This window comes from Chlamydomonas reinhardtii, chromosome 2 (assembly GCF_000002595.2).
Source record: "Chlamydomonas reinhardtii strain CC-503 cw92 mt+ chromosome 2, whole genome shotgun sequence".
NCBI lineage: Eukaryota > Viridiplantae > Chlorophyta > Chlorophyceae > Chlamydomonadales > Chlamydomonadaceae > Chlamydomonas > Chlamydomonas reinhardtii.
In genome coordinates this window covers 5,404,240-5,421,239 of record NC_057005.1, presented here as the reverse complement: position 1 = coordinate 5,421,239, position 17,000 = coordinate 5,404,240, and the positions used below count along the sequence as shown (strand labels likewise).

The 17,000-nt window shown below is 65.9% G+C and overlaps 2 protein-coding genes across 4 annotated transcripts in view; one reads left to right on the top strand and one right to left on the bottom strand.

The window, feature by feature from the left end:
- Positions 1-72: 72 nt before the first annotated feature.
- CHLRE_02g107400v5 (uncharacterized protein) lies at positions 73-8,938 on the top strand. 3 transcript variants are annotated; one of them, XM_043059823.1, is made up of 20 exons: positions 73-414; positions 699-815; positions 913-1,280; positions 1,503-1,581; positions 1,863-2,684; positions 2,971-3,557; positions 3,770-3,832; positions 3,988-4,135; positions 4,407-4,564; positions 4,741-4,949; positions 5,131-5,233; positions 5,408-5,656; positions 5,944-5,994; positions 6,164-6,233; positions 6,524-6,695; positions 6,979-7,101; positions 7,233-7,332; positions 7,506-7,547; positions 7,757-7,905; positions 8,057-8,938. In XM_043059823.1, the coding sequence occupies exons 1-20, from the start codon at positions 261-263 to the stop codon at positions 8,244-8,246; spliced, it is 3,954 nt and encodes a 1,317-aa protein (XP_042927459.1). In that variant the 5' UTR covers positions 73-260; the 3' UTR covers positions 8,247-8,938. The 3 variants fall into 3 exon arrangements, with proteins under 3 accessions (XP_042927459.1, XP_042927457.1, XP_042927458.1); XM_043059825.1 differs by lacking the exon at positions 3,770-3,832; XM_043059824.1 differs by lacking the exon at positions 3,770-3,832 and having other exon boundaries at positions 2,968-3,557.
- A 2-nt stretch (positions 8,939-8,940) lies between these two features.
- Positions 8,941-17,000, bottom strand: part of CHLRE_02g107350v5 (uncharacterized protein) — a 30,412-nt gene continuing 22,352 nt past the window's right edge. Inside the window, exons 74-94 of the mRNA XM_043059822.1 lie at positions 16,632-16,787; positions 16,260-16,459; positions 15,943-16,108; positions 15,633-15,764; positions 15,435-15,482; positions 15,133-15,259; positions 14,796-14,967; positions 14,432-14,645; positions 14,094-14,206; positions 13,686-13,941; positions 13,372-13,544; positions 12,798-13,207; positions 12,349-12,481; positions 11,926-12,102; positions 11,671-11,752; positions 11,304-11,516; positions 10,889-11,050; positions 10,495-10,653; positions 10,281-10,346; positions 9,951-10,123; positions 8,941-9,792 (exon numbers count right to left, since the gene is read on the bottom strand). Coding sequence (XP_042927456.1) covers positions 9,588-9,792; positions 9,951-10,123; positions 10,281-10,346; positions 10,495-10,653; positions 10,889-11,050; positions 11,304-11,516; positions 11,671-11,752; positions 11,926-12,102; positions 12,349-12,481; positions 12,798-13,207; positions 13,372-13,544; positions 13,686-13,941; positions 14,094-14,206; positions 14,432-14,645; positions 14,796-14,967; positions 15,133-15,259; positions 15,435-15,482; positions 15,633-15,764; positions 15,943-16,108; positions 16,260-16,459; positions 16,632-16,787 — 3,537 coding nt within the window. The 3' untranslated portion in view covers positions 8,941-9,587. The remainder of the gene's footprint in view (positions 9,793-9,950; positions 10,124-10,280; positions 10,347-10,494; positions 10,654-10,888; positions 11,051-11,303; positions 11,517-11,670; positions 11,753-11,925; positions 12,103-12,348; positions 12,482-12,797; positions 13,208-13,371; positions 13,545-13,685; positions 13,942-14,093; positions 14,207-14,431; positions 14,646-14,795; positions 14,968-15,132; positions 15,260-15,434; positions 15,483-15,632; positions 15,765-15,942; positions 16,109-16,259; positions 16,460-16,631; positions 16,788-17,000) is intronic.

Genomic DNA, 17,000 nt, shown 5'->3' with positions numbered 1-17,000 from the left:
TGCTGACATGGAAAGTGGTCCCGTCTCCAGCTACAACAGCAGTAGAACAAGCAACGTTCCCCCGCACTTAAAATCCCCCAACCAACTGAGTTTTAGGAAGAGCCAGCGTGGAACATTTTTTCCAAATTTCAACTAGATACCCGGCGCGAGCAACGAAGGCTGCGGATTGACGCCCACCACTGGTTGAATTTACATTTTAACACTTGTTGACCTACGTGATAGCCCGGCAGCGGCCGTAGGGCCGGGGAGATCCCGCGACCATGCCTCAAGGCCGCGGTTCTCGGGGCCGCGGAAAGGGCAATCACGAGGCGTTTACATATATTGACGCCTCAGGCCGTGGCTCAGGCACATCGCGTGGGGGCGGACGCGGGGGGCGTGGAGGTGGCCGTGGTGGTGGCCGTGCAGGGACAGGAGGTGCGCACTTGCGTCCTGGGAAAGGAAGCAGCGCGTGAGGGTAATCGTGTGTGCCCGAGCCCCATGGGGGCGTGCTTGGTGGTGCTGCCGTGCCTGGTTCTGGATAGGTGTCGCTCATGCGCAGGCAGCCGCTCCATGCGCGTCAGCACCAGTATGCAAGCCCCTCCAACAGCATACTGCACTGGGCGGCCATGTGTGCAGGAAGCGATCTACCGCTGTACCCATCACCAGTACCAGCACCAGTTGTCCTATATAAAGCTCGTACCTTCCTGTGCACGCTGCAGCACCTGCTCGCGACGATGCCGGCTTTCCTGCTGGCTCCTCGCCACCTCGGGGACACGATGGCGGCAGGGGCGGCCGCGGCGGAGGCCGCGGAGGCCGCGGTGGGCCTTCCCGCACTGGTGAGCCGGGCAGTTCAGGAGCATTATGAGGTGTAGCAGGGATCCATGGCAGATGCGCAGGTCTGTACGGGGTTGCTGATACGTAACTTGCTTGCAGGCGAGGAAGGCGGCGGCGGCCGCGGAGGCCGCGGAGGGCGCAGCGCGGGGGCAGCGCAGCTAGGCACCAGCCCATATGGTCGCGGCAGCGGCGGCCTCAGTGGCGGCGGCGGCTTCAGCGGCGGCGGCGGCGGTTTTAGCGGCGGCAGCGGCTTTAGCGGCGGCGGCGGCTTTAGCGGCGGCGGCTTTACGCCGTCGGGCGGCGGCCGCGGTGGCGCTGCCGGCGGGCGCACGGCAGGCCGGACGCCCGGCAGTGCGGGCCGGGGCGCCGGTGGTTCCGCGCACAAGGGCGGCCCCGCAGCCCCCACCATCTACGGCCTGGCCAACCAGTACCTGTTCGTCGAGCTGGAGAGCGACGGCGTGTGGAAGGTGCGGAGCAGCGGCCGGGCGTGAGCGGGAAGCGGAGACGGACGGCCCGGGTGTGAGCAAGCTGCCAAGAGGGGGGGGACTAGCGAGCTAGCTGACTGCGTGCGTGGGTTAAGAAGCCCAGGGGGTGACGCGCCGCGCGGCATAGGGCTGTGGATCCCCGCTGCCGCGGCGAGTCGGCGGCCGAGCTGACACGCTTGTGCCGGCGTGTCGCGCACTGCGCAGGTGTCGGTGCCCAACGGCCAGCGCTTCAGCAAGGCCTTCCTGGCGGGACTGGAGGTGTGGGCGCGACAGCTGCTGGCAGGTGGGCGGGTGCGGTGCATGAGCGGTGGGCGGGTGGGAGCGGTGCGGGGGTAGGGCGGCTGTTGCGGTAGCCGGGTCAGCAACCCACCCCAGCAGTGTGCGGGACGTGGGAGGCGATGGCTGACGGGCTGAGCTGGCTGCATGAATATGCTGGTCCTGACCTGGCCAGCTGCGTATGTGTCGGCGGCGGATGTGCACATGCGTGCGTATCTGCCATGGGCTGTCGCGCTGTCCGTTGCTCGCGTCACTGGTGTTGCCTGCTGCTGCTGGTGCCTGCCGCAGGTGAGGAGCCTGTGCTGCAGCGCGCAGTGGCGGCCGCCGCCAAGACGCCCAGCGCCGCGGCGCCAAGCAACGGCTCTGGCGCTGGCGCAGACAGCACCTCCGGCCGGGTTCCCAATTTCATCCCTCCACCGCCGCCACCTTCCGGCACCACTGGCGCGCACCCTATCACCACGCTCACTGGCAGCGGCCTACCTGGCCTGGACACCATCGCCAAGTCCGCTGGCGGCGGCAGCGGCGGCGCCGGCAGGGCCCCCGCGCCCGGCCTCATCCCGCCGCCGCCGCCGCCCGCGGCGCCGCTGGCAGCCGGCGGCGCCGTCGCAAACCCTGACGCCGACGGCGCGCTGGACTTCGTATCCATGCTGCAGGCGCAGATGGGCTTGGGTGGCAGCGGCGGCGGCGCCGCCGCCAGCAGCAACTTCGCCACGCCGGGCTCCGCCGCCGCCAACGGGAGCTACACCGGCAGCGTGCGTGTGGACGGCGGTGGTCGGGGGAGCGCCGCCGACGGCGAGGCCGACGCGGAGTCGCCGGAGGTGGGCCCCGTGGCGGCGGCGGCGGCGGCGGCTGGGGGTGCGGGTGCGGACGCTGGTGCGGGGGAGTACCGCGGCCTCATGGCGGCTGTGGAGGATGAGATGGCGGCGGCCGGGCCCGTGTCGCACAACCCGTTCGCGCTTGATAACGAGGAGGCGGAGCAGGAGGAGGAGCAGGAGGGGGAGGAGGAGGAGCTGGAGGAGGAGGAGGGGCACGAGGATGAGGAGGAGTTGATGGAGGAGGAGCTGGAGAAGGAAGGAGGCGCGTGTGAAGATGACGACGACGACGACGAGGGTGAGCGCGCCGTTGCTGCACTGGAGCGGGCTGGGCATATAGCAGGGTGCCTGTGCGACTGCGGGGTGCACTTGACGCGGCTACCGCGCTTGCCCTCGCCCCGCTCCCGTTCCGGTTTGCCGCACGCACAGCCTGAAGGCATGCCACTATGCCGGACCCCCTGAACCCCTGCATGCCTCACGACTGGGCCCTCACCGTAGTCCTTACCTTCTGGCCCTCACCCTTGTCTCAACCTCCTGACCCCCGTGTGCCCTTACCTTGACCTCCTGACCCTCGCCGCCAGCAGCCTACCTGGACGACTATGATGAGGAGCGCGACGACTACGATGAGGATGAGGATGAGGACGAGGATGAGGATGAGGATGAGGATGAGGATGAGGACGGCTCGTACGACGAGTCCGCCGAGGCCTACCTGGCCGACCTGGAGGAGCAGGACATGCACCCGGGCGACCCCACACCCCCGGCGGCCGTCGCGGCAGCAGGCGGCAGCGGCAGCGCAGCCAAGGCCGGCGGCCGGCCGGCGCCGCCGCGCCTGGCGGCGGCCGCAGGCGGCCGCGGCGGCGGCGGCTCCGCCGCCGCCTTCCCGTCCTTCATCCCGCCGCCGCCTCCGGCGGCTGGGGCCGCGACGCCGCCGCCCCCGCCGCCTCCTGCTCCCATCGCCCGCGCTGCGGCTGCCGCCTCCCCGGCGCCGCCTGCATCTACAGCTGCTGGCGCCGCCTCCGGCGCCCGGCCGGTCGGCAGTGTGCCGATCAGCCTGGGGCTGCTGCGGCAGCTGCGCAGCCTGGACGAGTGCGGGCGGCTGCGTGTGAGTGTGCGGCTGGAGCGCCAGTCGCTGAACGACACGGAGCTGGAGATGGTGGCGGACTGGTTCCAGGTGAGGGGGGGGTTGGAAGTAGCAGCGCAAAGTAAACCAAACCAAGCTTGGCGGAGCACAGGCAGAGTGGTCATGTGCCCGAGCCCAGCAAATGAAATGACATCATCATCCGAAAGCCCACCCAGTCACGGAAATGCCAGTCGAGCGCGCTAGGAGTAACCTTAAGTTCCGTTCAGGCAAGCCCAGTTAACAGGAGTGGTGACACGGCGCAGCCTTGCACGGGCTCCTTGCGGTGGGGTGGGGTCATGAAGGGCCGGCCACGGCTGCAGGACCAGGTGTGGCCTGTGCTGTGTGGTGGGGTCAGGACGTGCTGGTGGAGACGAGGGCGGCCGCAGCCTAGTCAGCTGGGCGCGAGCCCCCTAGCCCTTGCCCTTGCCACGACACATCCATCTCGCGCCCTCGGTGACGCCGCCTGTCGCCATGACGACAGGAGCGGGCGGCCTCGCTACTGGTGCCGGCCAAGTTGTGGCTCTTCGACAACCGCATCGGGGACGTCGGCGCGGCGGCTGTGGCTCGCGCGCTGCTGCACCCGGCCCTTCAGGAGCTGCACCTGTCCCACAACTTCATCGGGGACAAGGGTGGGTGGCGGCCTGGCGGGGTGGGGGTGGGGGCTGGGCGGGCAGGGCGGCGCGAAAAGGCGGAAGTTTCGCCAGCGACAACCGGGCGCGGTGACAGCACACGCGTGGCATGTGTGTATGTGTGTGTGTGTGCGCGCGTGTGTGTGTGTGTGTGTGTGTGCGCGCGCGTTAAAAATGTGTGTGTGTGTGTGTTAACACAACGAAACCGGCCGGCATGTGTGTGTAAATGTGTGTAGTTGATCGGTGTGGCGTCTGCCGCCTCCCCACGCAGGCGCTGCCGCGCTGGCTGCCGCGCTGCCAGCTCAGCGGCCCGCGGGGCTGCGGCCGCTGTGGTTGCGGCTGGAGTGGAACATGCTCAACGTGGACCTTCTGCGGGAGCGCCTGGACGAGCAGGCGGTGGCGCGCGGCCTCGTCACCGACATCCCGCGGGTACATTCGTGCGTAGGCATGCGTGTGGAGGGGTGCATGGGGTTGCAGTGCATGCACGGTGTGGCGTCTTTGCGTGTTTTTGTCCTCACGCCTCCTTTCGAGGAGTCTGCGGCCATACGGTCCGTGTCCGATCCTTGCCGCCCCACCCTGTGCGACCGCCACCCCGTCTTGTGCAGATAGAGGCGACGGGCAAGCCTACGGGCCGTGTGCAGCCCGGCGCGGCCGGAAGTTCCGGCGGCGGCGGCGGCGGCTTCGCGCCCGGTCACGACTTGAAGCTGGTGCTGCAGCGGGGCGTGGCGGCGGCGGTGCAGCTGCCGTGGATCACGTGCCAGAAGCAGGCACCCAGCGAGGCCGACGTGCTGCGGGCAGTCAAGGGCTTTTACAGGTATGGCTGCTGCAGTGAGAGGGCGGCGGCGGTGGTGTAGGGTTGCAAGCGGGGCGAGATGGGGCGGGTGCAGACGCTGGGCGTGCGTTTGCTGGCCTTGACGGCGAAGGGTGATGGGGTTCGCATGCTGTTCAGGACAGACGCGGTCCTCGAACCAACTTGATCCTTGCTTCGCGTGTAGGGAGCGGGCGCCCGAGCCCGCCGCGGCCGCGGCCTCCAGTTCAGCGCCTGCACCCAAGCCCGCGCTGGCGTCCGCGGCGCCGGCTCCCACGCCTCCCAGCAAGGTATAAGCTACACCCCGTGCAGTCTGCGCTGCGTGGTCCCTGCATCCTGCTTTTTTGCACTTGCCTCAATTTGCCACCGCCTGCGCCCATTCGCTTCACCCTATCCTTCCTCAATCGCCCACCAAGCTGCCGCCGTCCCAACCCCATCCCACACCTTACCTAACTCGCCCGCAGCCCAAGCCCGCCACGCCGGCAGCGCCCGCCATGCCGCCGCCTCCGCCCGTGCTGCCCGAGCCTCAGCCCGGTGACGAGCTGTACCGGGCCGGGCCGCTGCTGCTGTTCCCGGACACCTCGGCGCTGCTGGCCATGCTGGGAGGCAACGCGTCGCAGCTGGCGGGTCGGGCGCCGCCGCTGGACTGGGGGCTGCTGCTGGAGCTGGCGGGCGAGGGGCGCTTCGGCCGCAGCCTGCCGCCGGAGGAGCAGGTGCGGGTGTAGGAGTAAGGGTAGCGGAGGAGAATGAATGGAGCAGGGTCCCCTGTGGGTTGTGTATATGCGTGTTGGGGTCCCGGCAGCAGATCGGTGGGAAGCTAGCTGGCAAGGTGGGCTGGCTGGCTGTCTGGCTGGGTTGTGTGTGCGCAGATACGGCGGCTTTTCCGGCGCCGCTAGCACCGGCCTGTCCTGCCTGTGACCCCTTCCCCGCCTCCCTGTTCGCGTACGTTGCCACGTCCTCTGCACTGACCTCGCCCCCCCCCCCATCCCGTGACCCCCAGGTGTTTATCGTGGTGGCGGACTCGGTGATGAAGCAGTTGGACGGACTCAAGGTGGGCGGGCAGCAGCGAGGGCGGATGAGCCGCCGGTGTGAATGTGGCTGGGTGTGTATCAGAATGCTCGCAAATGCGTCCGTGACTGTCACCTGCACGTCAAAAGCGCGGCCGTGGCTGACGCAAATCGACGCTCACCTCCCTGGTGGCGCGCTGCCTGTGCTCGCAGACGTCTATGGACGCGTGCTCGGCCATCCGCCGCTTCATGCGAGACGGGCTGGAGCAGGCGGGCCCCGCGGGTACGTGAGGGTGGCGCGCGTACTTTCGTTGATGCCTGGCGTCCAACACCCCACACCGTGAACACAGTTCCGTTCTCAAGACACACACACACACACACACGCACACGCACACACACGGCACACACACAGGCACACGCGTTGCTGCATCGCATGCAGTGTCTTCGCGCTTTGTCTTCCTTGTGCTGTTCAACCACACACACACACACACACACACACACGCACACACAACACACACGCACACACACACATGTTTTCCTTGTGCTCTTTAACATACACACACACGCCCGCAGGCTACGACTTCCTGACGCTGCTGGGCAGCCACGAGGGCGAGGGCCTGGCTCTGGAGGCGGGCGGGCGGGAGGGGCTGGCGGGCAGCCGCAGCGCCGCCGTGTCCAGCCGGGGCCAGGCGGTGGACATGAAGATTGTGGAGGTGGCGCTGTTCTTCCAGGGCGAGGTGGTCAGGTGGGGCAGGGGGGTCGGGCGGGGGAGGTGGTCAGGTGGGGCAGGGCGGTCGGGCGGGGGGGGGGGAGCGGGCCGGGGACGGAGGCGGGAACGGGGGCCGTGGGCATGTGTGCTTGCGCATGCCCACGCTAAACCGTGCGATGCGCTTTGTCAATCCAGTGCGGCTGCTGCTTTGGTGGAGCGGGAAGCGGGAGGCAGCGGGGAGGGTAGGGAATGGCAGGGCACGAGAGCCGATCTGCAGCTTGTGATGCCGTATACAAGCTTGTGATGCCTTACCGCGCAGGGCCATTGAGCCCACTGCCGAGGGCGCCGCCGCCGCCGCGGCCTGCTGCCTGCCAGTCATGCTGTTGTCCAACGACAACGGACAAATCGCCAGCGCCAAGAGCCACGGCCTGCCGGCCTTCAGGTAGGCGGTCTGCAGCGGGCTGCTGGTGCCTTGCGTGTTCAAAATGTTTGCAAGCTTTTACGATGTCTGATGGTATTGTTGCTAACTCTGACACGGCTTTCAATTACCTGGCTGTGTGTTTATGCCGGCAGGCTGTCCTCGGCAACGGACCTGGCTGCGCAGCTGGCGGAAGTGCGCAGCAGCGGCGGCGCCCTGACGGCCACACTGCTGCGCCGCCTGCTGGCACCTCAGGTGAGGCAGCAGGCGCGCGCCTGCTAAACAACACGAACAGGCCCTGACCTGTGGCGGCTTGTGAGCGAGCGGCGCATCAGCGTCCCCGCACCCACCGATCATACGTACCGTACATTCAATGTCATGCATCGTTGTTGTTCCTTTCATCAGTTTCCGTGTCGTAACCATTGCAGGCGACCAAGGGTCTTGGCTCCATTGCTACCCGCAGCGTCCAGGTGTGTGTGTGGGATCCAGAGCCTGTTCATAACAGCTGGGCTTGTTTAGCAATCGGGCCTGCAGGGACTAAATGCATTTGCGACTGGGCGCGCCGCATGCGGTGCAGCCTTGTACCTTCCGCACGGCACCCCACACAGCACGCATCCCAAACGAGCCGGTTCGCGCCCCGTGCCCATGCTCGTCCGCTACCCGGCGCCCCTCCATGCAGGAGCACTTCGACTGCGCCGTGGGCACGATGCAGGGCGTGGTGGACGCATTGGCTGCGTTGGCGGGGCCCCTGGAGCAAGTCACGGCGCTGGCCCAGTCGGCTCCGGAGCATGAGGAGGGCTCCGCGGCGGCCGCGCTCGTCAAGATCAGGTGGGTGGTGGGGCGCACCGGCGCCACAACAGGGCGTGGGGTGTCTGGCTGCCCATGCCCCGTGCGTGTCAAGTAGGGCTGCCGGCCTGACCAGCCTGCCTCACTTCGCGGCACGTGATTGGAAACGTGTGGCTTCCCGACCTTCTTGCAGGGACCTGCTTGCCGGTGGTGGCAGTGCGAGCGCGGCAGGCGGTGGCGGCCTGGCGGCGGGCGTGTCGGCGCTGCTGTCCGGGCTGCGGTCGGAGCTGGCGGGCTGGGAGGGCGTCATCAAGAGCCACCAGGCCCCTAGTCGCTTGGTGCAGTGGGCGGCCCTCACGCCGGGCTCCAAGCAGGCCAAGTAGAGCCGCGCTGGCCTAGTAGGACCTAGCGGGTGATGAGCGCCCCCACAGCGAGCATGGTGCACAAGCCAACTGTCTCTGTGTAGTCTGGGCACCCGGCAGAGCAGCAGCACACAAGCGCGCTGAGTTGCACTTGAGCTGGCTTGGTTGCGTCATGGGACCATGACAAGGGTTCAGCGCGTGGGTTCAGCGTTATAAGAATCGCTGTTGGATCCGATCGGGACTAATTGGGCGGAAATCGGCACCAAGGGACTAGTGCGGTGGGGGATCCTTAACGGCAAATAACTCGGACCTAGAATGCGGACGACGGGTTTAGTTCAGGCTTGTGGTTCTGCGGTTGAGTCTGCAGATACCGACAGCGGATTGACACGGCTATTCAGGTGTGAGGTGTGGCGCTGGTGGCGACGGCGGGTGCTGGGGAAAGACCAATGTAGCCGCAGTTTGGAGGCTGCAACCGGGCAGTGTTCGCCAAGAATGGTAACGTCATGGGCAGGAGCGTGTGGCCACAGTGCACCTGCCGTTTGCCCACAGTCCGTAGGAAGGCTGTATGTGGCCCGAACTTGCACCCGCACACCTCACAACTTCAGGTACACAGGGGCCGCACACCGCGTGCATCAACGGCTCAACGCGCGGGGTTTCTTGCATGATCATAGTACGGCATCAGGACAAAATGCCTGAATTTAAGAGCGCGGGCCCACTCTCCTTCCCTAACGCCCATGAGCGTAGCTCGCCTAGCCAGCCCCCAATCCAATGATTGTTCACGTACGTTCCCTCCCCAGCTACCAAACAGCCCCAATCACCTCCCGGCTGGCCCCATGTGTGCATGCCGGCTCATGAATCTCTCCCTCAAATGTATAAGAACATGGAGTCACAGCATGTGTAACAATTTATAGATCTTTGCTGCGAGCAAGCATGCACGCACACATTCAGTGTCGATGCGCACCAGCAAAATAGTAGCCTGCCAGTAGGCGTGTCGGGACAGTAACTCCGGCGTTCGACCAGCCGCGCGCTCATGCCTTGACGTTGCAGCATGTTTATTGTATACTGGGGTCGGGGCATACGCTGCACACTACGGGACCTGCCCCTTACCCTGTCCCAATACACACATCCAGTGTTGAATACCCGTTGCGTGACCGCGACTTCCCATGGCAAAGCGCCCGCTCCTCTTCAATCCAACCTTCCTGACATAACAACAGTATCACGAGGACAAGTGCCAGAATCCTCTTGTGCGTGCCAAACACACAATGTCCAGCCACTCACTCAACCCGCGAGGCCCCCGCAGCTACCCCACCACCTCCAGCTCTCAACTAGCCCGGGACTGCTCCAGACCACCTGCGGTCCCAACTACTGCGGCAGGCTGGTCAGCATGGCCACGCCTCGCAGTACCCAGTGGTCGGAGCGGCGCTGCACCACACGCGGCTCCGCGCCCGGCCCCACATCCAGCGGCAGTCGCACCGTCATGAGGAAGTTGGTGGAGTGGCCGGTGGTGGCGAGCACGCCGCGCCGGTCCGCCGTGCGATACACGGGGCATGCGTAGGCGGGGGTGGGCCTGCGCGAGGGAGGGTGTGAGGCAAACACCCATCAGCATGCACCCATCAGTATACAGCGCGCACGAGCCCTAGCGGGCTGATGATGCACCCGTCCATACAGCCTGCTGGAGGCACGGGTCTGCGTCCTTCGGCCGGGGCCCGGCAAGGCGTCACTCACTTGCTGTCCGCGGTGCGCACTGTCTTAAACCAGATGGCTGGCGCAGGGCAGTAGAGCTGCTTGGGCTCCGGCTCTGCGAGGCAGCCGCCCGCGCGGTCCCACCCGGCGCCCTCCAAGTACAGCCCGTACACGTACACACCGCTGGGCGGCGGGTTGGTCAGGGAGGAGGGCTCCTGTGGGGCGGCACGTGCACATACACAGACGTGGACGGGGGGGCGGTTGAGACAGCGTGGTGGCAGGAGGTCGCAAGAGGGCAGGCGTGGCAAGGTTGGATTACGGCGCGGCAACGTGCGGCCGAGAGCTTGCTGCGAAGCATCAACTGGGACTCACCGCTCGCAACATTTCAAAGTCGAAGCCAACCGCGTCAATGGGCAGCTGGTGCCCGCGGGCGAAGTTCTGCAGGGAGCGAGGTGTGAGTGCTTAGCTCAAGCGGTGCACGCATAGCGGAGCAGCAGCGGCGCATATCTTGCCCGCTGCAAACACCCCAGGCGACATGCGCGGCATGCCGCAACCCGCACGCCCCTCCTTCAGCCCTGCCACGCACCTGCAGCGCCGCGGTGGTGAATGCGGGCGGGAAGAAGAAGGCTCCCAGCCAGAAGGCGGCGGGTGGCCCCCGCTGCGCCCAGCCGCTGAGGAAGGCGCAGCGCTCCACCAGGTCTGTCATGTAGCCACCCAGGGGCTTGAGGCTGGGGAACGACTGAGGCTGCGGGGTGAAGATGGCGAGCGACAGGCGGAGGCGGAGGCAAAAACAGAGCGGCGGCGCGTCAGCGATTGCCAGGAGGCAGTTGCTGGGGTTGGCGGGGCGCTGGCGGTGCCGTGGCGGGGACCGAGGCTTGCAGAGACGCCGCATCCAGCACATGCAACGCCATGGCCCCCTGACCGGCATCTGCACCCACTCTTCCTACACAGCTCCCTTGCTTCTGCATCGGCCTGCTCACCTTCCAGGCCGCCGGCACCTGGCCCGCCTCCACGGCCTGCAGCACGCCCTCCAGCTCCGCGCTCAGCAGCGCCAGGCCCGCCACTGCGCGGCCCAGCTGCGTGAGGCTGGTGCGCAGGGTGCTCAGCAGCCGGTTGTAGCGCGCCAGCTCCTGCACCAGCACCTGTGCGACCAGGGGGCGAGGGACAGTGTGTTTGTGTTTGTGTTTGTGTGTGCGGGGGTGTGAGTGTGAATACCAGTTCAAACTAAGCCCAGCCCAAGCTATACTAGGAGGGGCGGCAAGCGGCGAGCGGAGGTGGGGCAATGGATGAATGGGTGGACAGACGGTTTGGAAGGATTGGCGGCGGTCACGCCATCATGTCAGAACTGCCGTGACAGCTTGTGGCGTGCGTGTGGCGGACTGGCCGCTTGCGCACCTGGTTGAGGCTCTGGTGGTAGGACACCGGGTACGCAGCCTGTACCGCCTCCAAGTTGAAGTCCGCAGGCACGCGGTCCAGCAGCCCCTGAACCAGCGCCGCGGCGCCCGCGTCGCCGCCGCCGGCTGCGGCTCCGCCGCCTGCAGCCCCGCTTCCGCCGCCGCCACTGGTGGCAGTCAGGCTCGCTAGCAGACCGTTAGTGGTCGCCAGGTCCTGCGCGGCACACAGGTCCACACACCGCAATCCATCTCTTCCATTCCTGCACACCGCTTCAATGGGGAATGCAGACACGCGTGATAGCAACGGCCTGTGTGCGGCACTGGAACTAACCCTGCCGCCGCCCCGTGTGTGCCTGCCCCAGCCGCACCTTGCTGATGTCGGCGTTGAGGTGCAGTCCGAACACGTCCGGCAGCGCCGCGGTGGGCAGCGTCTCCACATACGACATGTAGCTGCGGGCGCGCGCAGAGAGGGAACGGAACGCACGACGGGCAACTGACATCAACCGTGCCAGCTTCAACGCCAACTCCAGATGCGGCATTTTCGCTCAACCCATAGCCTCTCCAACGGCGCCATGGCCGCCCACGCACCCGCCCAGTCTGATCCCCACGGACCCGCCACTCACCCCTCCAGCACCGTGTCTGCGGGCTGCCTAATGGCCGCCCGGCCGCCGTCGTGCCCGCCGCCCTCGGAGCCGTCCTCGTCTGCCAGCAGCGCCGCGCCCGCCTCCTCCGCCACCTCGGGCGCCACGATGCGGCGCAGCATGGTCGCCAGCAGCAGCCGGTCCTTGTCGTCAGTCACCCTGCGGCGCAGCAGTCAGCAGAGTGCAGCAGCTGTAATAGTGCGTCCGGCGTTAGGTGCGGCGGCACAGGTACTAGTCAGGTGCAGCGCCAGTCGAAGAGTGCCAACTTGCAGGGCTTTTGCCTATCTTGTGACAGATTTGGTCCTAGTTGTTGCCGCTAGCTTGAATAGCGGCAACCATCTTTGCTAATGTAGTATGTGTGTTTGTATGCGCAAAATAAGGCAAAAGACCATAGCAAACACCCACCTGCCGCCGTAGTTGCACTCGCCGATGGCGTACCGCAGTGCCTCGTACGGCACCGGGTTGCTGCGCTGCAGGCAGTCCTGCACGTACATACGCATCTGGCGCGCGGAGATGCGCAGGTCGCCGTCGTCGAAGCCTGCGTGGCGTGGGGCGGAGTGGAGGGCGGGAGTTGGGGGGGCGTTGCAGCGTCAAGGAGAAGTCACCGTAGTAGGGCAGGTGATATTTGCGATGGGGCAGGGTAAGGGGCAGGTTGGGGTAGTCCCGTAGTGTGCAGCGTAATCCCAAACCCCAACAGGTGATACGTGGTTAAAAAAGCGAACAGCGGGGAGTGGACCCGGCCTGGTTGCGATGGACCCGGCCTGGGTGGGACACAAAAGCGCCGCCGGCCTCGTTTGAGGCGGAACGGACACAGAGGTTGTGGTTTGCTACATGACGGGAGTGGATCCACGCACCGTATGGCACGTTCCAGCCAATGGGCCCATAGCGCCGCCGCTCCTGCACCGCCGCGTGCAGGAACACCAGTCCAAACAGCAGCCGCTTGAGTGTGGGCGGCCCGTCCGCGCCCGCGCCCTCTGCCGGCTTCTCCTCCGCAGCCGCCTTGGCTCCGCCCACGCTGCTGTGCCGCCCGCCGCCACCGGTGGTGGAGGCGCGGTGTCCACCACCCCGCGATGGCGAGCTGGGCGCAGCGGCGGGCGCCGGCGGCGGTGGGAGCTCCCAGAAGCTGGCTTCCGACAGCGGCTCCAGCGCCATGCTGCGGCGCATGTTGGCTCGCAGGCCCTGCGGCGGCTCTGACGTCATCTTGACGGACGCTTGCAGCAGCGTGGCAGGGAAGTCGGGCGTGGGCATGCACGTCATCCACAGCCTGTGCCATGACAGAGAGGGAAGGCGGCCAGGTAGCGCGGGGGGAAAGGGGGACGGCGAAGTCAGGGAGGGGTCTAGGTCTAGCGTTCCCTGTTCTGCGCGACACCGAGCTAGGTATGATGCCGTGGCTTGCACAGGCCGGGCCCACGTGGGGGCCGCACGCACCTGAACTTGGCGTCTGTGTTGTCCTCCCGGATGGCCTCCCACAGCCGCTCCAGGGTTGGCATCCAGCTGGGCGCCAGGTGGCAGTTCTGCAGCAGCACCCAGCCGCCCAAACCGCGAGCCGCCTCAATGAGCGCGGCCGCCTTGGGGCCCTGGCCCTGGCCCAGACTGATGACCTGCAGAGCGCACACACAAAAAAATACTTGGTGCATGGGTCCTTCACACAACAGCCCAGCATTGCCTGCAATGCGAACGTGCGCTGTGCGACGGTGAGACCCGTCCCGCCGCCTGTTTGGCCGATTGGCCACAGCACCCACCTGCAGGGTCTTGGCCTGCCCGCGCTCCTCCGCGAAGCGCAGCAGTGCCGCCCAGGGGTCGGTGCCGGGGCTCAGCACGAACAGCAGCGGCGTGCTGGGGCCCGACGCCTCCGCGAAGGCAGCCGCCAGGTCCATGGGCGGCGGGCTCACAAAGGCCTGCCCCAGCTCGCCCGCTACCCAGGCCTCCAGCGCCGGCACCAGCTTGTCGGGCCGCAGGCAGCGCAGCACCAGCAGCTTGCCGAAAGAGCTCAGCATGCTGTGAAGTAGGGACGGAAGGAAGGAAATAAGGAAGGAAAGACCGATATGAGGTGACCGCGAGTAAGTTATGAACACTTGGCGAGGGGCAAGTGGCAGAGTAGGCATGGTGCAAGCCCAAGCCGTCACGGAGCCATGTGCTCAGTACCGTACCTGTCAAGTGGCGCCGGGAAGGGGCGCGCGTGTGGGTCTGGTGATTCCACCAACTCGGCCCACTCGTCAGCGGAGCGACTGATGTGCGCCGGTATGGAGCTGAACGAGGAACCCTGCACGGCAATCCAAGCATTCGGGGCAGCAGGCCAGAGAGGCATTCAAAGCTGGGAACGCAACCTGCGCTGCGGCACAGCGCACGACGGCCGCCATTTCTTGCGTGAGCCAAACAACCCCGAGCCAGCCAACAGGCGCCACACCGTAAGCGTCAGCCCGCCACTACCAGTGTGCTATCTGCCAATCGTCTGCCTGTGCCGCCTTTGCCCCATGCGCGCTCTCACCGGCAGCGCGGACAGCACCAGCAGCTCACTCCAGGCACGCACTGGAATACCCAGCGGTGCCGGCGGCGCCCCTGCAGCGGAGCCCGCCGGCGCAGCGCCGCCGCCTCCGTTTACTAGGAAGCGCAGCTGCTCGTGCGGCAGGTTGCCGCGGTGGGCCGCCAGTCGCGAGGCCAGCAGGAAGGACAGCAGCAGCTTGTCCTTCTCAAACAGCGACCTGCGTGTCAGGCAGTGCAGCAACAGGCCATTTAGGCGAGAGCGTGCGTGAGAGGGGGCCGGAAGCATAAAGCGTAGCAACAACACCCTGAGAGAGGGGAAAACAAGCAACAAGCAGGGAAAGGAAAGCGCATGCCACCTGCAGCCGCACCTGGATACGTTGCAGTACGCAGCGTACAGGAAATGGCTTTCAATCTGCCGCAGCCGAGCCGCCAGCGCCGCGCCCTCTAGCCCGTTGGCACGGGCTGCGACTGTGGGTGCCGCCGCGCCAGCTGCGGCCGCTGCCTCCTCCGCGCTTGCATGGATGCTCCTCACGAACAGGCCTGTTTAGGAAGTAACGTGTCCAGGAGATCGTTGCGGTGTCGGTGTCAAGTGGGCCCGCAATCATGCCTGCTGGTGTTCATATTTGTTCACAAACTGCTGCATGGGCAAGCTTTCTGGCGATCCAGACTTCAATACCGCACTGGTAGGTATGCACAGCTGCTCACCAATGAACCAGGACAGCGAGTACTGGTACATGTAATCCACCGAGGCCAGGTCGGCGATTGCAAAGAACACGGCCGCAGACATCTCGGCCACAGCCCGGTAGCGCGTGCGGGCGGCGTCCAGCGCCGCCTGTGTGTGTGTGTGTGTGTGTGTGTGTGTGTGTGTGTGTGTGTGTGTGTGTGTGTGTGTGTGTGTGTGACAGTGTGTCAAGGTGGTGTTGGCAAGGAGGGTTGTCTCGGGCACATTCTTCAGACAGCCTGTCGGTGCGGGCAGCGCTGACACGGGCTGTGGGCCCAGCCCTCACCTGGGTCTTCTCCGCCACTGCTTGCTTTGCCGAGATGTCGTCCGATAACTGCATTGGCAGGACGATGCCAGCCGTCAGTACCAGCATGCAACGCACCAATGCAGTTCACGGTGATGTGGGTGTACGTCGATCTTGTCATGTAGCCCACTCGGACCTACTCGACCGCTACCGAGCCGCCCCAGCACCTCTTCCACTCACCCGCTTGGCCTCCGACAGCACCTGCACCGCTGTGGCGTCCTCCAGGATGTTGCCTTCCGTGGAGGACAGCACCTGCAGGATGCGCGCCTCGATCTCCACCAGCTGTTTGGCGTTTTCCGCGCTGCTCACAACCTGTGCGCGGTACGTGCCGCACGAGCCGGACGTTCAGGCACAATCGCATTTCAGGTGCCAGCGCGCTATCGTAGCTACCAGCTATGCACAATTGCTACGACACCGGTGCCGCCATGCACACAGTTCCGTACTACGCACTACCCCAGCTCGCCGTCCGCCCTGCCTTCCCCTAACCCACCAGTGCCTGGCGCTGCTCCTCCAGCTGCGGCATCTCGGCCGCAACCGCCACGCCCAACAGCTGGTCCGCCAGGCCCTCGGGTGTGATGCTGAAGTTGAGCAGCGCCACTTTCACCGCCGTCTCGGGCAGGTAATGCGGGTTGCGCAGCGCCGTGGTTAGGTGCATTCTGTGGGCGCGTGCGGCGACAGCAGCAACACTCAAACATGCATCAGGTGCCATGGCGCCACGAAACGGAGATGCACCAAGTGCATAACAAACCCAGCGGCCTCAGCTATGTTAGGAGCGTCACAACTAGGGGAGTGCAGCCGCCGGCGCACCTGAAGTCTGGCGAGTATTCGACCACGTTGTCTCCCAGCTTGATGACCAGCTGCGCGCCCTGCCGGTACGTCTGCTTGAGCAGCAGCGGCTCCAGGCTGGGGTCCAGCTCCTCGCCCACATTCTCCAGCAGCACCGGCAGACCAAAGGACACGGCCGCCTCCACCGTGCGCAGGTAGTCTGGGTCAGACAGCTTCAGCACCTGCAACCCATGACGCCAGGCGAACGACACACACCCGTAACCGTAAGCATGACAGCGGCATGCTTATGATGCCATGAGGAGGGCGCGCGGCATGGCACATCAGTGCAGTACCCGTACTGGGCTCGTAGAAGCAGGACAACATGCTGCGACCATCACGTGATCCTTGCCGCACCTTGATCTTCTGTGCTTCGTGCATGGCCTTGATCCAGCGGTTGGCCTGGCCCTGGGGGTCGATGCACAGCGGCCAGCGCCGGCTGGTCGCCGCGATGACGGCGCTGTCGATGGAGAAGGAGTCGTTCGGAAGGCCAAAGATGACCCACTCGCGGATCTGGAGTTGCACGTGGGAGGTTGCAAGGATTGGTACAGAGAAGTGTAGCGAAGTAGACAGCCGGTGTGGTGTTCGGTGGGGGTCGGCAATGACATGTTGGAAGGGCTGTTGCAAGGGAAATATGGTATTCACATCCAAGCCCGACGTGTGAAGGGCGGCGGTGCACGTTCGTCATTCTGTACGCGCATGCAGCTCGTCACAGACAGACTGTGC

Coding starts and splice junctions, on each gene's coding strand:
- CHLRE_02g107400v5 (XM_043059823.1), top strand. CDS start 261: ATGCCTCAAGGCCGCGGTTCTCGGGGCCGCGGAAAGGGCAATCACGAG. Junction 2,685..2,970: donor TGACGACGACGACGACGAGG/GTGAGCGCGCCG, acceptor CGCCGCCAGCAG/CCTACCTGGACGACTATGAT. Junction 4,136..4,406: donor CAACTTCATCGGGGACAAGG/GTGGGTGGCGGC, acceptor CTCCCCACGCAG/GCGCTGCCGCGCTGGCTGCC.